Source organism: Balaenoptera ricei, chromosome 5 (genome assembly GCF_028023285.1).
Source record: "Balaenoptera ricei isolate mBalRic1 chromosome 5, mBalRic1.hap2, whole genome shotgun sequence".
In the NCBI taxonomy this organism is placed as follows: domain Eukaryota; kingdom Metazoa; phylum Chordata; class Mammalia; order Artiodactyla; family Balaenopteridae; genus Balaenoptera; species Balaenoptera ricei.
In genome coordinates this window covers 111,163,180-111,189,443 of record NC_082643.1, presented here as the reverse complement: position 1 = coordinate 111,189,443, position 26,264 = coordinate 111,163,180, and the positions used below count along the sequence as shown (strand labels likewise).

General features: G+C 41.1%; 1 protein-coding gene across 3 annotated transcripts in view; it reads left to right on the top strand.

Moving 5' to 3' along the window:
* PAPSS1 (3'-phosphoadenosine 5'-phosphosulfate synthase 1) overlaps window positions 1–26,264 on the top strand; it is a 103,399-nt gene that overhangs the window by 55,892 nt on the left and 21,243 nt on the right. For all 3 annotated transcript variants that reach the window (XM_059923379.1, XM_059923380.1, XM_059923381.1), the window contains 2 exons: window positions 1,115–1,250; window positions 13,675–13,943. In XM_059923379.1, the coding sequence (XP_059779362.1) occupies window positions 1,115–1,250; window positions 13,675–13,943 (405 nt within the window). The remainder of the gene's footprint in view (window positions 1–1,114; window positions 1,251–13,674; window positions 13,944–26,264) is intronic.

Sequence of the window (26,264 nt, the reverse complement as noted above, 5' to 3'; positions counted from 1 at the left end):
CAGCCCTGGCCTTCTTCCACGATCTCTTCCACTACCGCTGCCCCTCTCCTTGCTCTGGCCTTTCTGACCTTCTAGCCACATTAGCTTTCTTTCTGTTCCTCAAAGACAGAAACGTGTTTCTGCGCCAGGACTTTGCACTTGGTGTCCGTCTGCATGAACTACTTTACCTCCGTGATGAGTTCCTTTTCATCATCTCAGGTTAAATGTCACCTTCCTCAGAGAGGCATTTACTAACTCCTTTCTCTTAAATGCCATTCACTCTACTCCCTGGACACCGTGTTCCAGTGCCCTGTTTGTTTTCTCTGCAACGTTTATCACTAGCTGATACTTCTCTGGTTTCTCCTCTGTCTCGCCCACTAAAATATAAGCTCCATTGGAGTAAGATCTTTCTCTCTCGTTTTCTGCTGTATTTCCCAGTGCCTAGCACAGGCCCTGACACATACCAGTCCTCAGTGAATATTTGTTGAATGAGTGGTTTGGTGGATGGGCAGAGACCTACTAGTGAGGGAGACCAGGCAGGAAGTGACTACGCAGTTGGGGTGCATTGTTAGCAGGTAAGTTGAAGCAGTGGGGGAAGAGCTTGAGCTGCATTGCAAAAATGGACGGTTCCTAGAGGGTATATCTTCTCCTCTCTGATGCAGAGAAAGGACCCGAGTGAAGCCGAAAGAAATTTGAGGTGGTGTGGAGATTGGAAGGCATGAATTTGTGTTCAGCTCCATCATCATTACTCTGATTGCTCAAAAGTTTAGGATTGGAGAACACAAGAGGGCAGGATGACCCAGGCTTACACACTTTTCTGTTAATCAACATACAACAGCAATGAAAAGAATGTTTTGGTTACTTAAAGAAGTCGTAATTATTCATTTTGATTTTGTTTGCGTTTCATATGCAAATATAATAGCTGCGTCACAAATCCTTTGCAAAATTATAAAATATATTCTAATTCTACAGCATCTCTAATGCCAGTTCAGTTGATAAACCAAACAGATTTACCATTGACCTTAAGATGAGAGTAGTTTACAGGTATATTTAGCTTGTATGAGAGAAATGTTCTTACTTATTTTGATGTTGGTTCCTGTTAAAAAAAAAATTATTTTCTTTCTCTTGCCATTAGATGGTTATGGAACAAGGAGATTTTCTGATTGGAGGAGATCTTCAAGTCTTGGACCGAATTTATTGGAATGATGGTCTTGATCAGTATCGTTTTACTCCTACTGAGCTAAAGCAGAAGTTTAAAGATATGAATGCAGGTAAGACATGGACCTAATTATCTAACATGGGACTACTTGGAGTTTCTCCCTGATGGGGAGGTTCTTGAAGATTTTTTCCAATGCTTGCTAAAATGTAAGACAGAATGAGGAGTAAAGATAAATTTAGTTAGCAATGGAATATGTAAGGAAAGGTAGTCAATCTGAATCAACCTGTGTAGTTCACTCATATCAATGTGCTTTATATCCCAGAATGTCTTATTGGAGTGGAATGTACCACTGCAGAAAATAATAGAACAACAATATCACATTGCTATTCATTCAGCAAGTGTTTGTTTTGCATCTTTATATGCCAGAGTACCAAGTGCTGAGGATTCATAAATAAATAAGACAGGAGTTTATGGTGTAGAAGAGAGAGTCAACAAATAACAGAAAAAGTTGTTGAAGAGTAGGTTAATAATGATTTCAGATTTCTGGATTAGGATGAAGTGGAGCAGTAAATATAGAGAGTTTGTAGAAACTGTTCTTTATAATACTGTCTTAGAAAGTGCCCCAGGACAGGGATTTTTATATTAGACATCTGTGATTAGCAGATCTTTTACACAAAAGTAGGTAAATGATGTGTTTACACTGGTGCACCCACACTTGCAAATTCCGGATGCCTGCCACAGTATTCGCTGTAGATTTTGGGAGGCTGTTTTTTAAGGTCTGAAGAATTTGAAGCCTCCTACAATCATGCTGCTAGTGAATTCTCACCCACTACAGAAATGGTTAAACACTAAGCATTGGTGCTGCTTTTTAAAATATCTTCTGTGTACAAATTGAGGAGATACGGCTGAGAAAAGTCAGGTGGATATGGATGCCTTTTAAGGAACTACCTGGCCACCCAGCCGTATTTATTAACCAGAAGCCTGCCTTCCCAAGTGACTCCAGAATCTGGGCAAGAGCTCCCATTTCATCAGTTGTGTTTAGGTTCTGTGACCTCTCAGATCCTTGGTAGTCATTTAGAGTCCTGTGTGCACACTGCCCGCTACTTTACCACTTAGAAGTTATGTGGTTGTGGGGAAAGGGGTTTCCTCTCTAAGGCTCAGTTCCCTAGTTGTACAAATGAGGACAGTGATGGTACCTGACACATAGGATTTTATTTTTAAAAAGTGAAATGAGCTAAGATGGTTAGGCACCGTAACAGTACCTGGCACACAGTAAGAGGTTAAGGCGTCATTATTTCTGTTATGTGAGTTGGAAGCTAGTTTTACCAGTAAGTAAAGGGTATACAAGTAAAGGGAAGAGAAAGAGTATCTGTTTTTTCTTAAGCTGTATCGTAATTAGCTGATATTTGAAGTGATGTGAAAGGGATCAAGAACTGGAGGCCTGAGATGGACACACACTCTTCAGAGCTCCACAGTCCCCACCAGCCTGCCTCGTTCACGCACATTTTTTGCTTGGCCCCCTTACGGTATTTGATAGTGTAGTACCCCATTCCTCCTTCTGAATTTTATTCCTCTCCTCTGAATTTGAAGCACAGATTTGGCTTAAACTACTTGTGCAGGAATTTCTCCGAATATTACACTTGGTGCTTGCTTATACAGCAGTTTGTTTTCTTTCTTGCTAACACGTTTTGGGCCCAGTCATAGAGGACTGTATCATGAACTGTATCATGACTGCTATAAGTCAGTGATGGTGCCACATTCTCTTTTGTCAGTGTGTGACTTAAAGGTCCATGTGTAAGTCAGTTTTGACCTTTGAGATGTAAGCAAGTGGGGCTTCTGGGAAAGGTTTTCCTTCCTGAAAAGAATCTGGCTTAGGACAAAAAGTTATCCTTTCCCATCCTTCCTCTTCCTCCTGCTTTGGATGCTGTCATGTAAGGGTGCAATGTTTGGAGCTCTGGTAGCCGTTTTGTACCATAAGAATCCATAAGAATCTTATACTGTTTGAGTTTCTGATCCAGCCCTTGGGTCCTCTGTATCCAGATTTGTTATTCAAAGACCTAATGCATGTTTGAGTTGTATGAGACACTTCTAGTTGGGTCTTCGTTTATTTGCATCCAGAAGCATCTGATAGTTTAATATGTGTAGACTTCTCTCTTTTTTTCTGGTGAAGAGGAACATGTTTCGCTGAGGACTTGCTGAGACCTTGCTTACGTTAATTTGTTTTCAAAATAATTTATATCTGGAATTCGTGTTACTAAATAAATTTTTAGCACTGTTGAGGGGTCTTATCAAGAAATTATCATTCATAATCCAAGACTTTATATTACGTCTGTTTTACATTCTTCCTTGTGTACCAAACATTTTAAATCATTTAGAGGATTTGTTGCATAATGAGTGATTGCAACTTTGTTTAAAGTAGCTGAGAGCTGGTTATTAGCCTTAAATCCGGCAAAAAAGATGATGGAGTGTTATTTTGTTTACTTTTCCATTTTAGACTAAGGCAAATAAGCAACAGACTGAGGAGGTCCCTTTATAGTTCTTATTCACTCTTTCTGGAAGCCAATAACAAGTCATCTACTCTTGTGTACAAATCATAGTTCAAGGGAGAGAAAACAGGGAATATTTTTTTTCTTCCACTTAGGGTTTCTTTTCTTACCTCTCCCTCCTTCTCCTTCCCTCATCTTAGGGAATATTAGGTAATCTTTGATTACCCTGTGTGGGTTGTTGTCCTGTGCACATTGATATGATCAGTTTTGCTGTTTCTAGACCATTCTGTAGCTGGAAGGATTGAGAGGTCTTTAATACCCACGTCAGTGATTGCAAGGTGACACGGTTCCAGATGGCAAGTTCTTTGAACCACCGATGATTGACCACTATCCTGGAAAGAAAGACTGAATTTCACTTAAGCCAAGTAAGAGCCAGTTAGTGTTTGTTACACACAGAGTACTGGTGTCCTGCTGGGTTACAAAGGGAAACGCTGACATAATTTCTTTCAAGCTAGTATGTGGTAGCACAGTGTTGAATAAATCTGAGAAAGCTTTGTCAAGTTGTTGAACCACAGACTGTATTTTAAATGAATGGATAGAGACAGTAGACGGATATATTAGGCAAAGTTGGGAACAACAGATGCCTGAGAAAGCCGAGGTGGAAGCAGATAGTTTGCCTCTGAAGGCACTGGGCTTTCTTGCCCATACGCGGCAGTGGGCTGGAGATGCTGTAATCTGAGGTTGGGTGATGGAGCCTCTTGTCAGTCAGGTCAAGGCACACTCAGATGAGGCTGTGAACATTATCTAACAACGTGAGTATTTAGAGATGGGCGGTCAGGGCTAAGGAAACCGCCAAGGAATGATGAGGCATCCGGGGACTGGCAATTTGGGGTAGTATTACCATTCCTGACAGGGCATTGGAAGGCAGCATTGTTTCTGAAATGGGGTAAGAGGAGCTGGAGCTGTGGCAAGGGGCTGCCGAGCAGGAGCTAGTTGTCTGGGGTGTAGACCCCGCTGTAATCACAGCGCTGAAGCAGGATGCTACTGGGGCAAGACTTTTGTCCTCCGTCCTCTGGTTGCCTACTGATGTCTCCCATATGGAGGCAGGAGTACAGCACTCCCACGCCCAAACACGCACGCACATGCACGTGTGCACACGCGCACAGAGGCACGAGACAGGGCTGGACAGGAAGGGGAATGGAGAACAGGCAGTACAGAGTCCAGCTGGCAAAAAAGCTTTATATCCAACATTATTTTTCACTTTAATTTGAAAGCATTTCTAGTCCTGAGAAAGAAAAACAACTTGCTGCCGTACTTTGGGGTATGAGAGTGCCTGTTGGTGAAAAATTCTAGTCTATTCATATTTACTCAAGTAGCCTAGCCCTGTCTTGTTGATTTCCCCCCCCCCCTCATGAGCAGTTTAAGTAAAAGAAATGACAGTTCCGAGGGAGGAAGGGGATCAAACTCTTTCTCATTTCCGACTCTCTTCAAAAAACTCCCACAAAAACATAGCGTGTGTGCACCCCAGCCTGCCTCCCAGCAACGCTAGAGCGACCGTCAGGACCCTCTTGTTCAGCTACTGTATTGATTTGGGGAAAATCAGAAATGCCTGTACTTAGAGCTTTGGGGTAAAGTGGCAGCTAATAGAGCTTGCGTAGGACTGCAAGAGAAGACTTATTAATTACTGCTGTATGCAGACCAGTTTTCAGAGAAGTTGAAAGGAAGACAGCAGGCGGATGTTGTAATTCTGGGTCTAGCTGTTGGGATGCAGGCCAGGGCTCTGCCTGTGGGCTGGGCAGCGAAGCGCAGGTCTGAGAAATCTGGGGGAAGGAGTTAGCAGCGCTCCCCTGCTGACCAGCTCATTCGTTGCTCACAGCTGCCCTGCTGGGGAGCTGCAGTTGTCCCCGGACCCCTCGGGGTGCAAGAGAAAGTGCAGCACAGGGGTCCAGCCCAGGTGTTTGTACTGTGCCACATCAGGGTTCCGTGGCCGTGGCGCTAGATTAGGCAGCCCGCGTCCTGCACGTATTCTGGGGGTCAGGGCCCACCCTCCTCCCACCACCAGAAAACACTCATGGTTGCCATTTTTTCCCCTGTCAGAAATCAGCACATCCTGAGAAGAACCTTCTTCACTGTCTTCTTCCCCTTCCGTCTGCTGGAGGGAAAGGGATCAGACCGTACTTGTTAACATGGTGTGTTGGCTCCTGAACTGGATGGTGTCGAATCCGGAGGGGAGGGAGAGGAACTGTAGTATGGGGCTCTTCCTTTACTTAGACATGAGGCATAGGAGAAGGTGCAGGTTTTAGAAGCTGGACCTGCTTTTGGCTTGAGACGTGAGGGTAGTAAGTGAAGGTGAAGGAATTGAGGGGTGGGGTGGTAATGAGCAGCATCTATTGAAACGTTTTTAGTAATAAGTCTCTGTAACTGATGAGTTGGAAGGTCAGGACTTAGGGATGCAGCTAACAGAAGCCATCTGTATGCACATGGTAATTGAATCCAGGCGCAGGGGTGAGTTTCCTGAATGAGTACGTAAAGAAAGAATTTCATAGGACCCAGCAATGAACTCTGTGGCTCTGAGAGGACTACAGGATGTCAGAAACAGGTGACTAGACCAAAATGGGCCAAGCAGAATATAAAATGTCATACACATTTGATCACATCTGTGTAAAAACGTATGCATAAGGAGAAAAACTGGGAGACTATGCAAAAACCCAAAAACAGTTATATTAAGATAGTGCATTTGGGGTGGTTTTTCCCCTCCAAATTTTCTTCAGTGTTTCATGGTTTTTACTAAAGAAAAAGCATAGAGGCAGATGAAATAGAAAAGGTTGGTGCCATGGTTAGCAGGCCTTGAGGCTATGAAGACAGTGGCATAGCTTTTTTTTTTTTTTTTTTTTTTTTTTTATGTCAAAGGCAGCAGAGAGGTCAGGACTTTAAAACAGGAAAGTACCTTTTGGATTTGGCAGGGGTTTCATACTCACTATGTGGCAGAGCAGGAAGGGATTAGTTGAAGGAGTGACTCCATTCCCATTCTTTTCTTCCATCACTTTATCATTCACATTGTCACCAGACTTACCTTCTGAAAACAAAGATCTAATCACGTCCTCTTTTTTTTTTTTTTTTTTTTTAAATTTTATTTATTTATTTATTTATGGCTGTGTTGGGTCTTCGTTTCTGTGCGAGGGCTTTCTCTAGTTGCGGCAAGTGGGGGCCACTCTTCATCGCGGTGCGCGGGCTTCTCACTATCGTGGCCTCTCCCGTTGCGGAGCACAGGCTCCAGACGCGCAGGCTCAGTAGCTGTGGCTCACGGGCTTAGTCGCTCCGCGGCATGTGGGATCTTCCCAGACCAGGGCTCGAACCCGTGTCCCCTGCATTGGCAGGCAGATTCTCAACCACTGCGCCACCAGGGAAGCCCTAACCACATCCTCTTGGAGTTGAAGGAAGTATATTCCTTCTAACATGGATTTATTGTCTGATTAGTGAATGTTTGCTTCTCCTCCTCTGACTAGATTGTAAGCTCCTGGGGGCAGGACCAGTTTCACTGTTCCCCCAGGACAGTGTATCTAAAACAGAATTTTCATCCTGTCCCAACTCCTTTCTTCCCTGCCCCCCTGCCTGCTTTGACTGCTGGATGGAGGCTAGATGGGGTTGTGGGGGGAGACCAGTTGTCTTGTGAAGCAGGGATGAAGGGCTGATGTGGGCTTGGGGAGTGAAGAAAGCAGGGTTTAGTGAGGTTTAGGGAGCAGAGCGACGCACTGCGTGTGGAGGATGGCAGTGGTCCTCCAGAGTCTAAGACTCTGCAGTGGGTAGTGGTGCCTGCTCTCAGAGGGCGTGGAGGAGGACCAGAGGCACGCAAGGAGGCTGGCAGGAGGTGATCTGAGGTGCCCGTGGAGTGCTAAGAGGCAGGTGGAGAGACGGTCTGGAGCTTAGGGGAGTTTCGGTCAGATGACATAGATCTGTGAGTCAGTAACACATAGAGCGCTGCTCAGTGACCTCAGCACTGGGGAGGGGTTTGAGGGAGCAGGCAGTGCCAGTCTTTGCCGTTGTGACCCCATTCCCAGTGTGTAGGTTGTGATTGGTCAGACGAGCCTGTCTGTATCCTGGGGGAGGAATAGATCGAGTGAGTGGGGAGAATTGAAGAGTTGGTGGATGGTTTATTTTATATGGAAAATATGGGAGCACGTTTCTGTGCCACAGTCTTCTGATTTTGCTGTCTCCCCACTCCACCCACTGACCCTCCCCCACCTCAGTCCTGCACAGTCTACTAGCCTAATTTTCTGGGCAACATTACTGATTAACTCACAACCTCTGTTTGGAACACAGTACCCTTCCTAACCTATCATTCAAAATTCTGCGTAATATCAAGTGCTAGGCTTTGTATCCATCTTTGACAAGATGGATGATTCTGTGTCCTCAGACACATCTGCTTTCCTGCCTCCACACTTTTGCTCACACCAGGCGTCTTGGTTGCAGTGCTCTTACTTCCATCATCCGAATTTCATTTGTCTTTCAGAGGTTAGTAAACCACAGCCTGCACGCCAAATCTGGCCCGCTGCCAGTTCTTGTAAATAAAGTTTTACTGGGAAATATCCACAGTCACTTATGCATCGTCTGTGGCTGTTTTTGCACTGCTCGGCAGGGTTGAGTAGTTGCAGCAGAAGCCCCATAGCCTGCAAAGCTTAAAATATTCACTCTAGCTCTTGAAGGAAAAAGTTTGCTTTTGTGCACGGCATCAGCAGCTTCACAATGTACTTTCTATAAATCACAATTATGGAATTCCTGGTCCTTTCCCACGAATGGGGGCAGAAGGCTAGAAAGAAATGGAAATCATAAATGTTAATATTAGATTCCAGTCATTTTGAAGATAATGTCCCATTTTCAAACACGGTTGAAACCCTGATCTTAGGTAAAGCAGTCTTAAACTAATCCATAAAGAGTTATAAGCGAAAAGGCAAGTATTTTCTACCAGTTATGGTGTGACAACAGGGAATTCACTGTCCTTTAGAAAATGGGGATGAGAATGTGAAGAATTACTGAAAGTTGCTCTAAGTATCAGTGGCCCCAGGTCCATAGTGGCCCATTATTCTTTTTCCATCCTTGATGGAAAATTGTTGGAGGAAAATATAATGGTGATGCATACTGGGTTATGTTAGTTGGGACAGTACCTTGGGAATGTAAGCTTCCAGTGGATCAGGTGCTTCCATTACATTGTTCATCCACATAAGTTCTCTAGTGGGGAAACCAGATGGTAGGGATGAAAATGCAGTCTGGAGCTACAGGCAGTTAAAGCCATTTGTGTAATTCATTGATAAATAGTTACAAGGGATTGAAAAGGCTGGAAGTTTAGGAAAGACCTGGTAATATTGGCAAGAAAAAATGGGCAGACAGAGCAAATGATCATTGGATTTCTGAATGGAACTGATAATAAGGAAATAATTCTACCTGGAAGAAATTTTGGCAGCAAAATCCTTTATATGCTGCTAATGTAAACTTTTAACAAGTCATTCATCTTAACTTTATCTGTTAAGTGTCCAGTGTGGAGTTAGATTAATTCTTTTTGGAAAGGAAACCTAGGTAGATGAATTATTAGAATCTGTGAAACACGTATATTTGAGACAGAATTTATTTATGTTTCCTTTTGCACATGCTGTCATATAAATAATCTTGCTAAATGGCAATTTTACAAAATCAGATTTGACCTGATTGGAGTCTAGGAATGTAGTCATCATACACCTGAGATGTATTACCCAGGGGTCCTATTCACAGTTAGGAACCTGTTCCTGATTAAGGAAGGCAAAGGCTGCATATTGCAGCACAGAGCTAATGCACCCTCATCTTGGAAACACTCACTGGAGTGTTAGTTCGTACTAGAGTAGACCTTGAGTCACCAGTAGAACAGTGGGTTCAATTTCCTGCCAGGAGCTTTTAGATATGGTGTTTTTTTGGGTTTTTTTAAAGAATGAATTGTCTTAAGGAACTTAAATTTTTAAGTGACTGCAATGTACATCTCACCGTGCTGGGTACTTTATATTATTTTATCTTCATGACAGTAACCTTAGTATCATCCCCACTACGAAGATGTCAAAAGTGAAATTAAGTCCTTAAAGACCACAGTCCATGGTTAAAAATTGTTAGACCTGTAATTTGAACCTGTAAATATCATGTTCCAAAGCAGTGCTGCTTCTACATGTATCTTCTCTTTTTAAAATTATTAGGGAAAATTTTAAACATATGCTACTTACATTTGTAAGTAGATATAATAGTGTGAATGAATCCCTATATACCTCTAACCCAAATTCAGTGGTACCAACTCTTAGCTACTCTTGTTTCACCTGTACCCCTACCTACCCCATTGCATCCCTGCATATTATTCTGAAGCAAATCTCAAACCCCATGTCATTACCATCTAAATATTTCAGAAAGTATTTCTTAAAGGTAAGGACTTTAAAAAATACAACCATGATATCACTATTGAACCTAAATAATAATAATATCAATAGTTTCTTAATACTATCAAATATCTAGTCAGTGTTTATATTTCTGATAATTTCATAGTAGTCACATTTCTTTTTTTTATAGTTTGTTTGAATCAGGATCTAAATAAAATCTACATGTTATAACCAGTTCATATGTCTCCTGTCATAATTTTTTACTTTGTTTTTTAACTTTGTATTTTGAAATAATTTTAAATTTACAGAAAAATTACAAGAATAGTACCAAGAACTCCTATATATTCTTCACCCAGTTTCCATAATTAACATTATGTTTCTTTGCTTTCTCATTCTCACTTTCTTTGAAAGTTGCAGACATGATGCCTCATTACTCCTTAGTTATTTCCATATGTATTTCCTGAAGATAAGGACAGTCTCCTACCTACCCTCAGTATGCTCATCAAACTCAGGAAAATACCATTGATATAATAACACTGTCTAATCTGTGCACTTCACTCACGTCATGCCATTGTCCCAATAATGTCTTTTATCACAAAACCAACAATGACAGCTAAAATCTTCTCTTTGCCACCTTTGCTTCCTGGTTCAGGATGTCAGTCATGTCTCTTTAGTCCACTTCATTCGGAACAGTCGCTTAGTCTTTGTTGTGTCTTTTACAACTTTGGCATTTTTGGATAGTCATGTCGTTTACTTTCTTGACTGTCTCTCAGTTTGGGTTTATCTGCTGTTTCCTCATGATTAGGTTCCAGTTACACATTTTTGTCAGGAATCCTGCAGGAAGCAATGCTGAATTCTTGGTGCATCATATTTGGTGGCTCACAATTTTGATTTGCCCTATTACAGATGAGGTTAACTTTTTTAAAGTTAACTTTTATCATTTAAGATCATGTTTACCAGGTTTTTGTGCTGTAAAGTTAACAAATTATTTTGTATGTACTAACAGGTATTTTGGGGGAGAGATTTTGAGACTCCATAAATATCCCCTTGTCATCAGACTTTTATCTGCTAGTTTTAGCATGCTGCAAATGCTGCCAAATGGTGATTTTTCTAATTCCATCATTCCATCTACATTTATTAGTTGACTTTCTACTGTAAGTTAGAGTTTCCACTTCTCCTCCAGTGGTTTTTTCATTTATTTTATTCTTTCTGGATTTACAGATTCCTATTTTACTCAGTGGTTTACAATCCATTAATAGTATTATTTACTTGATATTTAGCTTGTCCTAGGTTGGCCTTTGGGACCGTGTCAGACTGGTTGCTGTATCCTTTTGACAAGTCCTCATTATTCTCTGAGCACTTCCTTTCCTTATGGCACAAAAGACGTTCCAGCTCATGTTGTACTTTCCGTTCCCTAGCCCTCGAATTGGCCATTTTGCCAAGGAACCCTGGTTTAAGTGAGGAGTAGTATTTAGAATGTAAAATTTGGGCTTTAGTTTTGCTCATTGCCACTGGGTAGTCATTGCTTGTAGGACCTTTCAGCGGACAGAACCAAGAAATGTGCATAAGCACATACACTCACACATTTATATCTGTTCCTGTATATATCTGTCTATATAGCTGAAAACCATGAGGTCACGCTGCTGTTGTCAACCCTAATCCAATACCGCGTGGTGTTTTCTAGCCTTTCTTCTTTTTGGTATTTTTGCCTCTCCTCTCCTACAGTGAGAATCCTGGCTGCCATTCTACTCAATCTATTTTCTTATTTGCTCTGTTTACGCTCCCAGGCAAATGAGCTGTCTTCTCAGCCCTGGCGCTATTTGCCCCTGCCACGCAGGCATCTCCTCGGCCCTGGTGCTGCAGGCTTGTGCTGGGCCAGAGTCCTCTTACTCTCTTTCATCCCCGTGGTGTAAGCCTGGAGCCACTCGCCCCCAACCTCTCCATCAGTGCAGTAACTCACATTAGCCCAGTAGTAGGATTTATTAATGCTTAGTTAAGTGCCTCTGTTGTGCTTCAAGGCTGTTTACAAAGAATGGGCAGTACAAAGGGGAGGGAAGAGAGGGGAGAGAACTAACCTTGCTGATGAGATTTAGGCCAGAATCAGAATGCGGGTTCAGTTCAGGCAGTAATCCCCTAAATGGAGCAACGTTAGTGCTCATATTCAGGAGACATTCTTCGTCTGTTCTTTTTTGGAAGGACTGGAGTATAATAGAGTCAGGAAGTAAAATTCCTTCTTGGTCTTGGGGAAGGGGAGTTCTGGAGTTCTACTTAATGGCTAAAAGGGATGTTTTGAAATCTTTTGATATCCATATACTATATCCAAAATTTGAAGTGATTTCAGAAGGATAGAAAAACTTTCAGGTCTGTACCCCTCCTCCCATTTTCTTAAAGCAGCATAATTTTAAATACTCACATATTTGTATCAAGACTTCTTTTTTGTATCTTATGTCATATAAGGAGGAGAAGTGGAAACTCTAACTTATAGTAGAAATTCATCTAATACATGTAGATGGAATGATGGAATTAGAAAAATCACCATTTGGCAGTATTTGCAGCATGCTAAAACTAGCAGATAAAAGCTAGCAGCTATTTCTTTGGTGAAAACCAGCCTTGTTTCTCAAGAAAAGGTAACTTGAGAACTTCAAAGCATAGTGAAAATGCTCTAAATCTTGGAATATCACAGGATGTGTCCCCAAAAATCTCCTGGTCAAGTAGGGTGCCATAGTTTTCTTTCTGTGCCTTTTGTCACGGTGATAGAAGAGGGTCAGAACTGAGAATAGATTGGGGATGTTGTACTATTCGGCTTAAAATTATTCGGGAAGAGGAAGTTGTTCCTCTCGGAGTCAAGATTGGATCAACATGGCGTGATGATGTATCAGATATTGTGAGGGCATCAAATACAGAGCTCCTCTAACTGCGTTGTTACTCTGTTCTGTGAAATTACTCTATGACTCCAAGGAACCATGCCTTCTAAGAAAGGTTCTTCTGATAGCAAGAGCCCCATGTAGGAGTGAAGCCAGGGTTGTAATCAGATGATACATCGTTAACCAGCTTAATTAATCCAGCAGTTTTCAACATTTGAGTAATAGCAATGGTCCTTGTAAGGGATATTGTTGTTGCTAAACTATAGTCCAAAATCGAGACCTGGCATCACAAAACAACATTGGGTTCCAGTCAAGCAGAGCAATCAGTATAAATGAGCTTATTTGGAGAGTAAGTAAATTTTTTAAACTCTACGTATCTCTGTCTTTCTGTCTTCCTTCAATAAAGGAGTATCTTAGATCCAACGGCAGGATTGACTTGATGGGTAATTAAGGCATACACCAAGAATTTATATCCATTGCAAGCAGTTGAACCGAGATGTTAGGGCCAGAAAGTCTGATTATCATTCTCAGGTTGCCCATGAATGCAGAAAGTAATTGTTATAAATCCATCACTACTATGTGACACATGCTCAGGCTTGTAAGATTTGTAAAGTAATAATTACTATATCGTGTTGCCTTGGAGTAAATGGTCAGCGCACTACATGTTTTTCGCCAGTTTCTGATTCTGAGCATGCGTGTTTGCTTAATCCTAAGCATCAAGCTTCAAGAAGAATTGCTTATCCTTTGGAAGGTAATCTGTTAGAAAAGGACTATTATTAACTCTGAATATTCTCTTTCAGATGCTGTCTTTGCATTTCAGTTACGCAACCCAGTGCACAATGGCCATGCTCTATTAATGCAGGATACCCATAAGCAGCTTCTAGAGAGGGGCTACCGGCGCCCTGTCCTTCTCCTTCACCCTCTTGGTGGCTGGACAAAGGACGATGATGTTCCTCTGATGTGGCGTATGAAGCAGCATGCTGCAGTGCTGGAGGAAGGAGTCCTGAATCCTGAAACCACAGTGGTGGCCATCTTCCCATCTCCCATGATGTATGCTGGACCAACTGAGGTATTCACGGCAGCTGTGCTGAACCACTGTTACTAACACAGCAGGTGTCAACAACAGACCTGACTTTTGATTTTTCTCTCATCTGTAGGTCTATTCTAAACACAAGGCATGCTCGCATGGGCGAGCTTGGGAAGGTGTGACACAGGCTCTTGTCCGACCATGTTATACAGATCTGATAACACTCATCCCTTTAGCAAAGTCCAGAGTTACTCTTCCCAGGGGACAGATTTGGTCTGACTTTTGCTTCTGGTATTTCAGTGGGAAGGAAAGCATGGTATCTTTTCAAAAAAACATTCAGAAGACATTCTTCATCTGTTCTTTATTGAAGGACTGGTAGGGTTAGGAAGTAAAATTGCTTCTTGTTATGGGGTGGAAGAGAGTTTTAGAGTTCTACTTAGTGGTCAAAAGGGAGGTTTTGAGATCTTTTTATAACCATATGTAAGGAAGAGGAGTTAATTAGGTTTTTGCTTCAAGATAGAGTTGGCTTTCAAAAAATACTTGTTTGAATAAATGAATAAATCAATAAATGACCTAAAAAACAGTGTGTGGGAAATTCCTAGCCAGCTTCTTGTTGAGTGTTTAAGATAAAGAATGGAATGCACGTTATTATTGCATTCTATTTCATCCCTGCCTTGAAGGGAGATGAATTTACTTAGATTTATCTGAGAGGCAAACCCTTTTAGAAAGAATTAAATAATTTAGTTGTATATACTCTGTGATATCTTCCTTCAAAAAAAAAGTTTAAAAGGAAATACAAGCGTGTTTGGCTATTCTTTGGGATCAAGCCTAAAATTTTGTGTTTTTTTTTAACATCTTTATTGAAGTATAATTGCTTTACATTGTTGTGTTAGTTTCTGCTGTGTAACAAAGTGAATCAGCTATACGTATACATATATCCCCATATCCCCTCCCTGTTGCGTCTCCCTCCCACCCTCCCTATCCCACCCTTCTAGGTGGTCACAAAGCACCGAGCTGATCTCCCTGTGCTATGCAAGCCTAAAAATTTTTATTGGAGCTTAGTTGTGGGGCTGTGCAACTCTTTTAGAAATACTGACAGAAAACTACAATAACAACAAGTTTAAGAGATTACAATGTATTTGACTCTTCTCTTGGATCCAGCCTAAATAATGCATTAGAACTTCCATATGAGGTAAACCTCCTCATATTCTTCCCTCTTTGTTGGTATAAAATGTTCATAAGAATTGGGCACCAAAAGCCCTTTTAGTTTCCCAGAGACCACCATGGTCTTTAGTTCTTACATCTCAAAGATGAACTAAATTATTTTGGAAATAAAGTAACAACTTTGTTCCAATAGTTTCTCAACTTTTTTGGTGCTGTCTTCATCATCATCATTTTAAGGGAATCATTTGGACTGAAGTTTTCCAGAATTATAGGGTGAGTGGTTTTTACTGTGGGAATGATGCAAGTGAATTTAGGGTCAGGAATGAGTTTATCAATAATCTCATTAAGAGCCAGTGAAGAAAATGAAGGAATTTATCTTCCCTATTGAGGACATATTTTGTCCTATTTGTGTTTTTTATTCCCTATGTAAAAGGGGAAAATGTGACATTTTATTACCTAAGTAAACTAAAAACTGCTCTTGAGAAGGAGGCCATGAAGGGATAGGTAAATAATAAAAGCAGCCAGATGGGACTTCCCTGGTGGCTCAGTGGTTAGGAATCTGCCTGCCAATGCAGGGGACACAGGTTCGAGCCCTGGTCTGGGAAAATCCCACATGCCGCGGAGCAACTAAGCCCATGCGCCATAACTACTGAGCCTGTGCTCTAGAGCCCGTGAGCCACAACTACTGAGCCCCCGTGCCGCAACTACTGAAGCCTGCACGCCTAGAGCCCGTGCTCCGCAACAAGAGAAGCCACCGCAATGAGAAGCCCGTGCACCACAACGAAGACTAGCCCCCGCTTGCCACAACTGGAGAAAGCCTGAGCGCAGCAACAAAGACCCAACGCAGCCAAAAATTAATAAATTAATTAATAAAAAAGCAAAACAAAACAGACAGCTATGGTAAGAGAGAAAGGCCTTTCTTGAGAGAGCACCACAAAGGGTCAAGCATGCTGTTTTGTCTACACTAGAAACATTTTTAAGTCTTCTGATTTCAGAGCCAGGTGTGCTTCTCAAGATTCAAAGGTGAAGGTACCTAAAGGTGCCTTTGGGGTGCTTGCATTTCGGCTAACCTCAGAGTCTCCCTCCTTGCGAGGCAAAGCTGACAGCGAGGTGAGCCGGCTGCAGCAGGCCCTTGCCCAGCCTCGGATTTGACTCCTGTTGCTACCCACAAGAGTATGGTCTGTTCAAAACAACACAGGCTGTTGTCGAAGCCTGGACCTGTTCTTGGCCTGGTTTGTCACCATCTGGTCTGTAATCGCAGGTTAGACTTCGCTGAGCTATGTTTAAGTGCACAGAAAAGGGTTATTTAAGGGATGCACAAGGAGGTGAGACTAAATATTCTCTAAGGTTCCGTCCCATTCTCATCATTTTCTTATTTGCCTTATTTTCTTTTAACTTCGTATAATATACGTAGGAAGAAGTGCATATCTCATAGGTTTACAATTAAATGAATTTTTCCCATTGGAGCAGTCCTAGGACCAGCACCCAGATAGGTAGAAAGCCTGTTACCAGCACCCTGGAGGATCTCCTTCCTGCCGTCTCCTGTCATTACCTGCTCTCCCCACAGTCGTCATCACTGCCCTCACTTCTCACATCACAGATCTCATTTGCTTGTTGGATACTTTGGGAGGCAGACTCTAAGAGTGAGAGATTAGCGTTCAGGAAACGTATCAGGGATGGCTCTTGGGATCAACACTAGTGGAAGAGAAGAGATAGGAAGGCAGCAGGATTGGGCAGGGGGAGAAGTTGAGCTGCAGTTCAGTCTTAGTGGAAGCCTCAGTTGACCCCATGTGGAATTCTGGAAAGGCCCTTCAAAGATGTTCTGAGTTGCACAGGAAGGGCATGCCTTTGGGCACTGCTGCTCTTTTCCACAGAGGCAGTTTCTAAGGAGGGCTGACAGCTGCTGGGTGTTGTGTTGGCAACTCCTAAAGCTGGCGGAGTAATCCTTCCTTCCTGGGGGGACCCGGGCGTTGCATCACAGCACCTAGGCCAGCCTCTCCTAGGGCTTTTCATAACCGAGATTATACAGTGTATACTCTTTGGCGTCCGGCTTCTTTCGCTTTACATTATGTTGGTGAAACTCACCCTCACTGTTGTGTGTAGTTAGTTGTAATTGGTCACTCTCAGTACTGTGGAGTGCCCCATTGTGTGACTGCACCCAGTACTGTTGATGGGCGTTTGTGCAGTTTTCAGTTGTTTGCTATTAAGAATAGTGCTGGTATGAAGATTTTAGTGCATGACTTTTTGTCGGCATTTATGTTGGTTATATACCTAGGAATTCTAGGCAATTTAGGGGTATGCCTGTGTTCACCTCTAGTAGGTGTTGCCAGTCAATTTTCCAATGTGGTTGTACCATTTTATATTCTCGTCAGCAGTGTATTTCTTCATCTAAACTTGATGACTGTTTTCATTTTAGCCATTTGGGTCCTCTAGCCCTATGTAACCAAACGTTCTGTAATACTTTTACTATTTCTTAATGAACCTCAAAATTTTTTTCATTGAAACAGTTTCACTGAAGAGGAAATGGAGAAGTAAATTATATACCATGATTGAGAATATAAGAATAGCCTATTTTTATTGAGCTCTTATTGTATTTGCCAGGCGATGTTCCAAGTGCTTTACATGTATTAGCTAACTTCATCCTTAGAACGACACCAAGAGAATAGGTACTATTATTATTATCCTCACTTCAGAGATGAGGAAACGGAGGTAGAGGGGTTAAATAACCTGTTCAAGATCACACAGTAGTGTCGAGATAGTCTGGCTCCAGAGCCAGGTACTATAACTGCCACAGAATAATTTTTATCTTATCATATAATATTAAAATATGTGGCTGCAGATTTTTGGAAAACAGACTGGAAATCTTAAAATATCCTGTAGGAGTTCCAGAACAGTGAATTAGGATGGCCTTGGCTGACATTCATTAGAGGTGGAATCTCTAGTACAGGGCCTTTCAAACGTATTTTTTGTTTATCATAGTCTAGAGTTGTGGGTTGTGATCTTTGTTTAGTCTGTATTCATCCCCACAACAGCTCAGTGAGATAGGTTTTATTTCAATTTTATAGCTGAGGTTACTGAAGCTCAGAGAGACCAAGTAACATAGCTATGGTCTGTCCAAGAAAACCAGAGTTGTATAGTAGTTAAAGCAGTAAAGACAGATTTTCATTCAGGAACTATTGCAGCAGGGGAAAAGAGACCTCAGCAGAGACCTGGGCTCAGCTGAATACATGGTGGTCAAGTGGGAATTTATAGCCAAGGAGCAGAGTGGGGGTCAGTGGATGGAAAATTACTAAAAGGAAACATCAGAAACAATGGGCATGGGATGATTCTAGTTAAACAGACCTAGCAGGATCCTTGCGGAAGGCAGGACAGCCTGATCAGATATCACTTGGGGGGTGGTGGGGATGAAGAATTTGATCAGATATCGAGGATGGAGGGTTTCAAGACTGACTTAGATTTTTGCTGCAACTGGGTGGTACAGGCCCTACAAGGATGGACACTGAAGGTCGAATCATAGAGGGCTTGGAGGAACCTGACCAGAGTTATGTCAAGGGGAGAGTCTTGGTCAGATCTTACAGCCTGCAAGACACAGAGCTGGAACTGAAACTCAAGCCTTTCTGACTCCAAGGCCTGTGTGTTCTTTGCACAAAGCTCCTTGCTGCCTGGAAGCCTCAAAGGGACCTTAGCAGTCGGTGGGAGGGCAAAGAAGTTAAGGATCCCCTGAGCCTACACAGAGCGTCCAGGTTTCCTAGAAGGGTATAAAGGTGTGTTAGAGTAGTTTCTGTCTGTAGATCTCTGTTTGGAGTGTCAGTTACATGCTAAGAGGTGTAGCTCTTCTCAGGAACCACCGCATCTGGTGCCTGAGCAAAGGCCATTTTTAACTTCTGAACTTTTATAGAACAAAATTTAGAAATTCTGATAAACGTCTTCATATTTTAAACCATTAAATATATTAATGTTTATGAACTGGCAGGATTTAAACTGTTAGATTGAGTGGCTTTTGAAAACTATCCATTTCTTTTTCTCAAGTGCCTCACTTGTGTGTTTGACTTATTTGGCTTATTCACAGCCTCAAGTGAAGAATTTTTTTATAGTTCAAAAAAAAAAAAAACCCAAAACACAACACTCATTTTGTAGCTTTTCCAATGACATCAGGAAAAAGTCTGCCAGTAATGCTCATGTGCCAACTAATAATAATAAAATAAAAAACAGTGACTCTTCCTTTAATCATTTTCTGTAGGTCATTTAGAAGGCATTGGTACTAGATTTGCTTCCGCAGCACAAATGCTTCTCAGACAATGAGCAGCTGTTAGTCTGTTTGGTTATCAACAGGATGTCCCTGATTTTTCAGTCTGTAAAGATTTAATGGCTTGATTCCTAAATTCCGTTTTAGGGATTGGGTAGGTGAGGTGCAGGGCAGCATGTGGTGGGAGAGCTACTTTTCTAATGCTAAAAATGTGTCATATATATGTACTTTTTTTTGAGGCATTAATCCACTATGTAGAAAATTGTCCCATCTCACTAAATCCTAAATCCATTTCTGTAAAGGGCAAATAATACTTTTTTTTTTTTTGGCTGCGTTGGGTTTTCGTTGCTGCTTGTGGGCTTTCTCTAGTTGCAGTGAGCAGGGGCTACTCTGTCGCGGTGTGCGGGCCTCTCGTTGTCGTGGCCTCTCGTTGTGGTGGCTTCTTTTGTTGTGGAACACGGACTCGTGGCGTGTGGGCTCAGTAGTTTCAGTACACAGGCTTAGTTGCTCCATGGCATGTGGGATCTTCCTGGAGCAGGGCTCGAACCCATGTCCCCTGCATTGGCAGGCAGATTCTTAACCACTGCGCCACCAGGGAAGTCCCCAAATAATACTTTTTAAGACATGTTACGTGAAAGTGCTGAAAGTAAGATGTATCTTGGAATGTGGATGTGTACAAATAATAAATTCTGTCTTGGGCTTAAGGCATTTGAGTGGAAATTACCAGCTGAATTTTGGAGAAAATGCATTGTTAGAAGCTGGGATTTTTCTTTGTCATGAAAGTTATCTGTGCACTTGGTAAATGACTCCTTAATAGCAACTGATTGTGTTTAAGTGAGCAGATGCCCTTAAACAGCTACAGTAGGAACGTATTGCCACATGATGCCAGTATATTTAATTAGTTCCTGCTTTACACCAGTATTTGGAGTAGTAACTAGGATGTCTGTTAGGGTATAAACCCTGTTCTTCCCCTTAAACACTTCCAAGAGCTTTAACAACCTAAAGGGACACTCTTAGGGTCTGAGCCTGATTATAGGAGCCATAAACTCCCAAGTTTTAATTGTAACCTTTGACTCCCTTTGAGGTCTTTGATAATTTTGTCTTCTGCTCATTTATTTTATTGATGTATCTGGAATAGCATAACACAGATTCACAGTCTCTTATCCAAAATACTTGGGGTCATGTATTACTACTTAATTCTCCTGATGGTTCTGAGACATAAAACACATTAATATTACTGTAGCAGAGTGAATGACTTTCCACATTAATTGGGATCAGCAAAGGCCATAGATAACTTCATGTCAGTTTTGATCAGGTTCTGCTAAGTTAGTTAAAAAACTGGGTTTTTGGATTTCAGATGGATGTGTTAAGTAGTCTTCTTATGGTAACCACTTGGTAGTATGTACCTATATCAAATCATCATGTTGTATACTTTACACTTACATAATGTTGTATGTCAATTATATCTCAACAAAGCTGGAAAAAAATTGAACTTCAGGTTTTCTGGTAAGCAGTTGTGGATCTTTATCACAAAAACATTTAGAGTCTGTTGATTATTTAAAAAATAATTTGGGGATTCCTATAGTCTGTTTTATATACTTTTAGCTTATATGTGTCTTAAGAACTGAAATTACTAAATTAATTCAGAAACATTAGATTTTACAGGTGTTTTAGGATGCTTTTCCTGGGGGAGTGGGAAACCCTGTTTTTCTCCTGACTTTTCTGTAGATTTCTAACTCAGAATCTCTTTGTGCCTGTTTCTTACTCAAGCAGCATCAAGTTCAGATATTGTGTTTTAGTTTGGCTTTTCACTTTTTTTCTGCAATTGTAATCTATGCTGTTTCTTCCTTAAATGAGTACTAATTTGTGTTTCCTCTCCTGCTCTGATGTCCTGTGTTGTAGGGCGTGACACAGTGTAAGTAGCTCAATAAGAGTAGGTATGCATGGACTTTGGGGTCGGAAAGACCCAGTTCAAATATTCCGTCTCTTCGCTGTTCGTTTTGCAGCTTTGAATGTGTTATTGAAAGTTTTCTTATTTGTGAAACAGAAATATTATCTTACTGATTTGCTCTAAACATTAAATGAGGTATTTATAAAACACTTTGTTTTCATATTAGGAAGAATTCAATAACTGGTACCTATTTTTTTCTTCTCTCACCCCTGTAAAGGATATCAGGAAATGTTTTCCAATGACATACCACCATGGTTGCCTTCCTTTGCTTCCTTAATAATCAGTGAGGGGGCGGAGAGACAGAAGATTATCAAGGACTTTTGGCTTTTTTTTTAAATTTATTTTGTTTATTTTTGGCTGCACTGGGTCTTCGTTGCTTCGCACGGGCTTTCTCTAGTTACGACGAGCGAGGGCTACTCTTCGTTGCAGTGCACAGGCTTCTCATTGCGGTGGCTTCTCTTGTTGCAGAGCATGGGCTCTAGGCACATGGGCTTCAGTAGTTGTGACTCGATGGCTCTAGAGCGCAGGCTCAGTAGTTGTGGCGCACGGGCTTAGTTGCTCTGGGGCGTATGGGATCTTCCCTGACCAGGGCTCGAACACGTGTCCCCTGCGTTGGCAGGCGGACTCTCAATCACTGCACCACCAGGGAAGCCCCTTGGCTTTTATCAAAAGCAAATTTTGTGGTCCCTGGGCTTGGGAGGCAGGAAGAGGGAGGAGGATACTGGATTTGCTGTCTATCCCATGACCCCCTTCACACCTGCTGGGGGCCTGGGCTCAGCCAGGGCAAGGTAATTTACAAGAATAAAATTAGTTTGGTTGCTGATGGTTCTGAACAAATACTTCTCTTACACTTGAATTGTGTTATTTTGAATCCTGAGACAGCTGAGGTTTATCCTTGAAGATAAAGGAAATCTTTGGGAAAGTCTGTATTTTGTGAGGAATCAGGCCTCAGATTCCTGATGTGCAGACTGAAGGATTTGGATTCCACAATCTAAATTCCCTTTCTACTCTTAAAATTGTCTGATGGGAGTAATTATAAGGTGTGTCTAATTCTGTCCTACAAGCTGGAGAATGGAATGTCTAAGTAGGTTTCATAATTTTTGCATTGCAAATCAGAAATGTGACTCTTATGACGACTGAATACTGTTCAGTGCCTGTACAGAGTGATGGAAATTCTAGAAGCATTTAGAATACTTAGTTGTACAAAGATTGAAAGTCATAAGTACCCAGAATCTACATGATGGGAAGGATGAACCTTGTCTTTCATTTGCCTCTCTCGATTTTCCCAGTCAACTTGAAGAGTTTAAAATGGTTCCTACCATTGAAAAATCAAGAGGCAGACCATTAAGATTTGGGAATTTCAAGAAAATAGGTTAATACTAAAGTGATGTGATAATGTACAACCAGGTATTTTAATGTGAAATTCATGAGATGAATGAAGATATAGATTTTTTTACCCAACAAAAACAGATAATTGATTTGACTTTCTAAAGAATTTTCATACATTAAAACAAGTACATTTTTGACGATTTAGAAAAAACAGATTTGCACATTTACAAAAAAAAAAAAAAAGTCCCTGTGCCTGAAGTTCTTTCATAAACCAGTTGAGTGTATGAGTTTGGCTTTATGGAATGTTGACTTTAATAAAATTCATTACACATGAAGAAAATTTTGATGTGAAATGTATAAAGAAATAGGTTATTTAAATGGGGACTTAAATAACTGTTCTATTTATTATCTTCAGTATTTTTAATTAAACAAAATTGAAAACATTATATACTTAACCTGCCAGGCTTCTAGGACAGTGGAATTTCTCCATTGTGGGGTAGGAAGAAGATGGTGTAGTACTAGTGGTGTTATATGTAAGTGGTATAGTCCAGTTTTATAATTTTATAATGTAATATTTTAAATTTGAAAAGTAATTTGTTTATTTTTCTCTCAGAAACTACTGAAAATAAAATTTACCAAAATCTTGGCTAGGTTTGGTAGTAGAGAGGTAAATGATAGGTACTATTTTCTAATGGAGTCAGGGAGCAAATGAGACTTTTATGTTTATAAAAAGGGGTGTGAATTAAAAATGGGGAAGAGACACTCTCCAAGGTAATATGCCATATTGGGATGATTCAGGAACAATTCTAATTCTAAAGGATTTATATTATAAATATTATGTGTATGGAGATGGGTAATTTAGGTTTCTGTATATCAATGACTTTTGGTTTGTTAGTTGCACAATATCTTAATCTATGATGGCTGGCAGGGAGAAGCCATTATAGGATTTGCATAGATCAATCTCATTTTTTTGAGAGTTGATTATAATTTGAATCATGAACTACTCCCCTATTAGCACTACTGGGTAGCAGAACTTAATTCTTACTTGTATTACGTTGTGGAAGTTAAGTAAAGAGTCAAGTAAACATTAGCTGCAAAAATGTATTTGGGGAGGAAATTCTGGAACAAATATCAGTTTATTTCAATGACTTATTCTGAGTAGTCATTATTCTGGCATCCATTTTATTTTATTTTACTATAGTTGATTTATAATATTGTGTTAATTTCAAGTGTTCAGCTTCAGATTCTTTTCCATTATATGTTATTACAAGATATTGAATGTAGTTCCCTGTGCTATGCTGTAAATCCTTGTTGTTTATTTTATACATCGTCATGTGTATCTATTAATCCCATACAGTACTCCTAATTTATCCCTCCCCCTCCCTTTTTCCCTTTGGTAACCATACGTTTATTTTCTGTGTCTGTGAGTCTGTTTCTGTTTTGTAAATAAGTTTATTTGTATCATTTTTTTAGATTCCACATATAAGTGATAATATAATATTTGTCTTTCTCTGACTTCACTTAGTATGATAATCTCTAAGTCCATCCATGTTGCTACAAATGGCAATATTTCGTTTTTTTGTCACTGAGTAATATTCCATTGTATAAGTACACCTCTTGAGCTGAGAAGGCAGAGATTGGATTTTAGGGCTGCTGGAGCAGCTGAGACTTGCAGTACAGAGCTAAGGCAGCAGAAGACTGTGAGGGTGTTCCCCATGGTTCCTTGGATTGCATTCGTGCAGGGCAAGACTCTGAGGCCTGGTAGAGAATGGCTGCAATAAGTTTGAGAGTGGATTGAAGATACCAGAGGTTATTCATTGTTGGAAGATGACATTCCAGCTCAGCTAGAGTGGAGAAACCTTGCTAACACCCCTGGCATTCAACTAAGACATCAGAAACACATGCTTTAGGAACAAAGACCACACCCTAGAGAAACAGTGTATCAATTTGGGTACAGTTAGGAGGTGGGAAATCACACAGAGTTGGACAGGGGAAGTTTAAAGAATTGTTAAGCTTTAATAGAGAAGTAACTATAAAAATGCAGAGTGAACTCTAAAGGGTATCCTGGGGCTGAGGGAGATTACCAAAGGAAAGATAGATACACTTGGAAAAGGGATCCTCTTCCCAAAGCTGGGCTTCAGATCTCATTGGAAAAGGTATGGTTTCATCCCACTGGATGGTGAAGTTCAGTGGATTGCCTGGACCGCACTGGTTCACAGATGCCACATAGCAGGGAACAACCCTCTGGTTCACAAGCTAGCTGGGGCTAATAGACTGGGGCTCAGTGGGGGTCAGGGCATTGGGAGCTGGCTTGCTGCCAGATTGGTGCACAGTGTGATACCCATGTCGGAATTAATGCAGGAAACAACCCTCTGAGGCACAGATGAGCACAGGGTGGTGAGTGAGTGAGCAGAGGGAGTCAGGGAGCTGCTGGTGGGAGGCTTGGAGTGCCCTGGCGTTTGCATTAGGAGGGCTGCAGCAAGGCGGTCACTGGCCTCAGGCTAGGGCTTTGAGGTTGTTGAAGGATGGTGCACTTTGAGTTTGCTGCTGGACCAGACTATCCCCACCAACTATCCCCATACTCAGGTACCACTACACACCCTTCCTTCTACAATGTCCCTCTACTGATAAAACTTAACATTTTGCTCACTGGGAAGGGGAAATGCTTAGTTTTCAATCCGTTATCTCAGAGCAAATACTGAGGGTGAATTTGGAGTTGAAAGGCAGTGGGTTGATAATTGGCCCAAAAAGCTAGACTGGACCTGCCCAACAAGGTTTAAAACTGAGCCTCAAAAAGATAAGGAGAGGTGCCAGTAAATTACCTGCCTGCTAGAATCAGGCTCTTAACATTCTAAAGGAAAAAAGCACCATTCAGACTCCTTAAAACAAGTCATTCAGGCGTCCAGCATACAGCAACAAATTATTGGAAATAAGCAAGAAAGTGTGATTTATAATCCAGAATAAAAACTGTCACTAGAGACATACCTTGAGGTGATGCTGATGGTGGAATTAGCAAATAAGAACATTGAAGCTTCTTAAAGAAAAATGTAGTCTTATGGATGGGGAATCTCAGAAAAGTGGACACTATAAAAAAATTAAATGGAAATTCAAGGACTATAAAAGTATAGTATCTGAAATGGAAACATTTATTGGATGAACTTAAAAGCAGACTAGAGTTGGCAGAAGAAAAAGGTCAGTGGGTTTTTGAAAATTCAATAGAAATTATTTGAAAAAAAAGAAAATAAATGGGAGAAAATGAGCAGAGCCTCAGCAACTTGTGGACAACGTCAAGCCATCTAACATGTGTATAATGGGAGTTCTGAAAAAAGAGAGAGAATGTGGCAGAAAAAGTTTTTTAAAAAAATAGTGGTTGAACGTTTTCCAAAATTGGTGAAAAACATCAGCCTACAAATTCAAGAAGCCCAGTAAATATAAGAAAGGATAAATCCAAAGAAAACCACAATTAGGCACATAGTAGTCAATCTGCTGAAAATTTATGATAAAGAGAGGAACCTTAAAAGTAGAGGGATGGGGAGGGTGAGAGGAAGAGGGGACAATAGGGAAATAATAGGAATGATGGCTGACTTCTCAAGAGCATTATCAACTAGAAGCAATGGAGTAACATTTTTAAGCGAGAAAAAAAGTAAAAACAAGTCTGTAATCTAGAATTCTG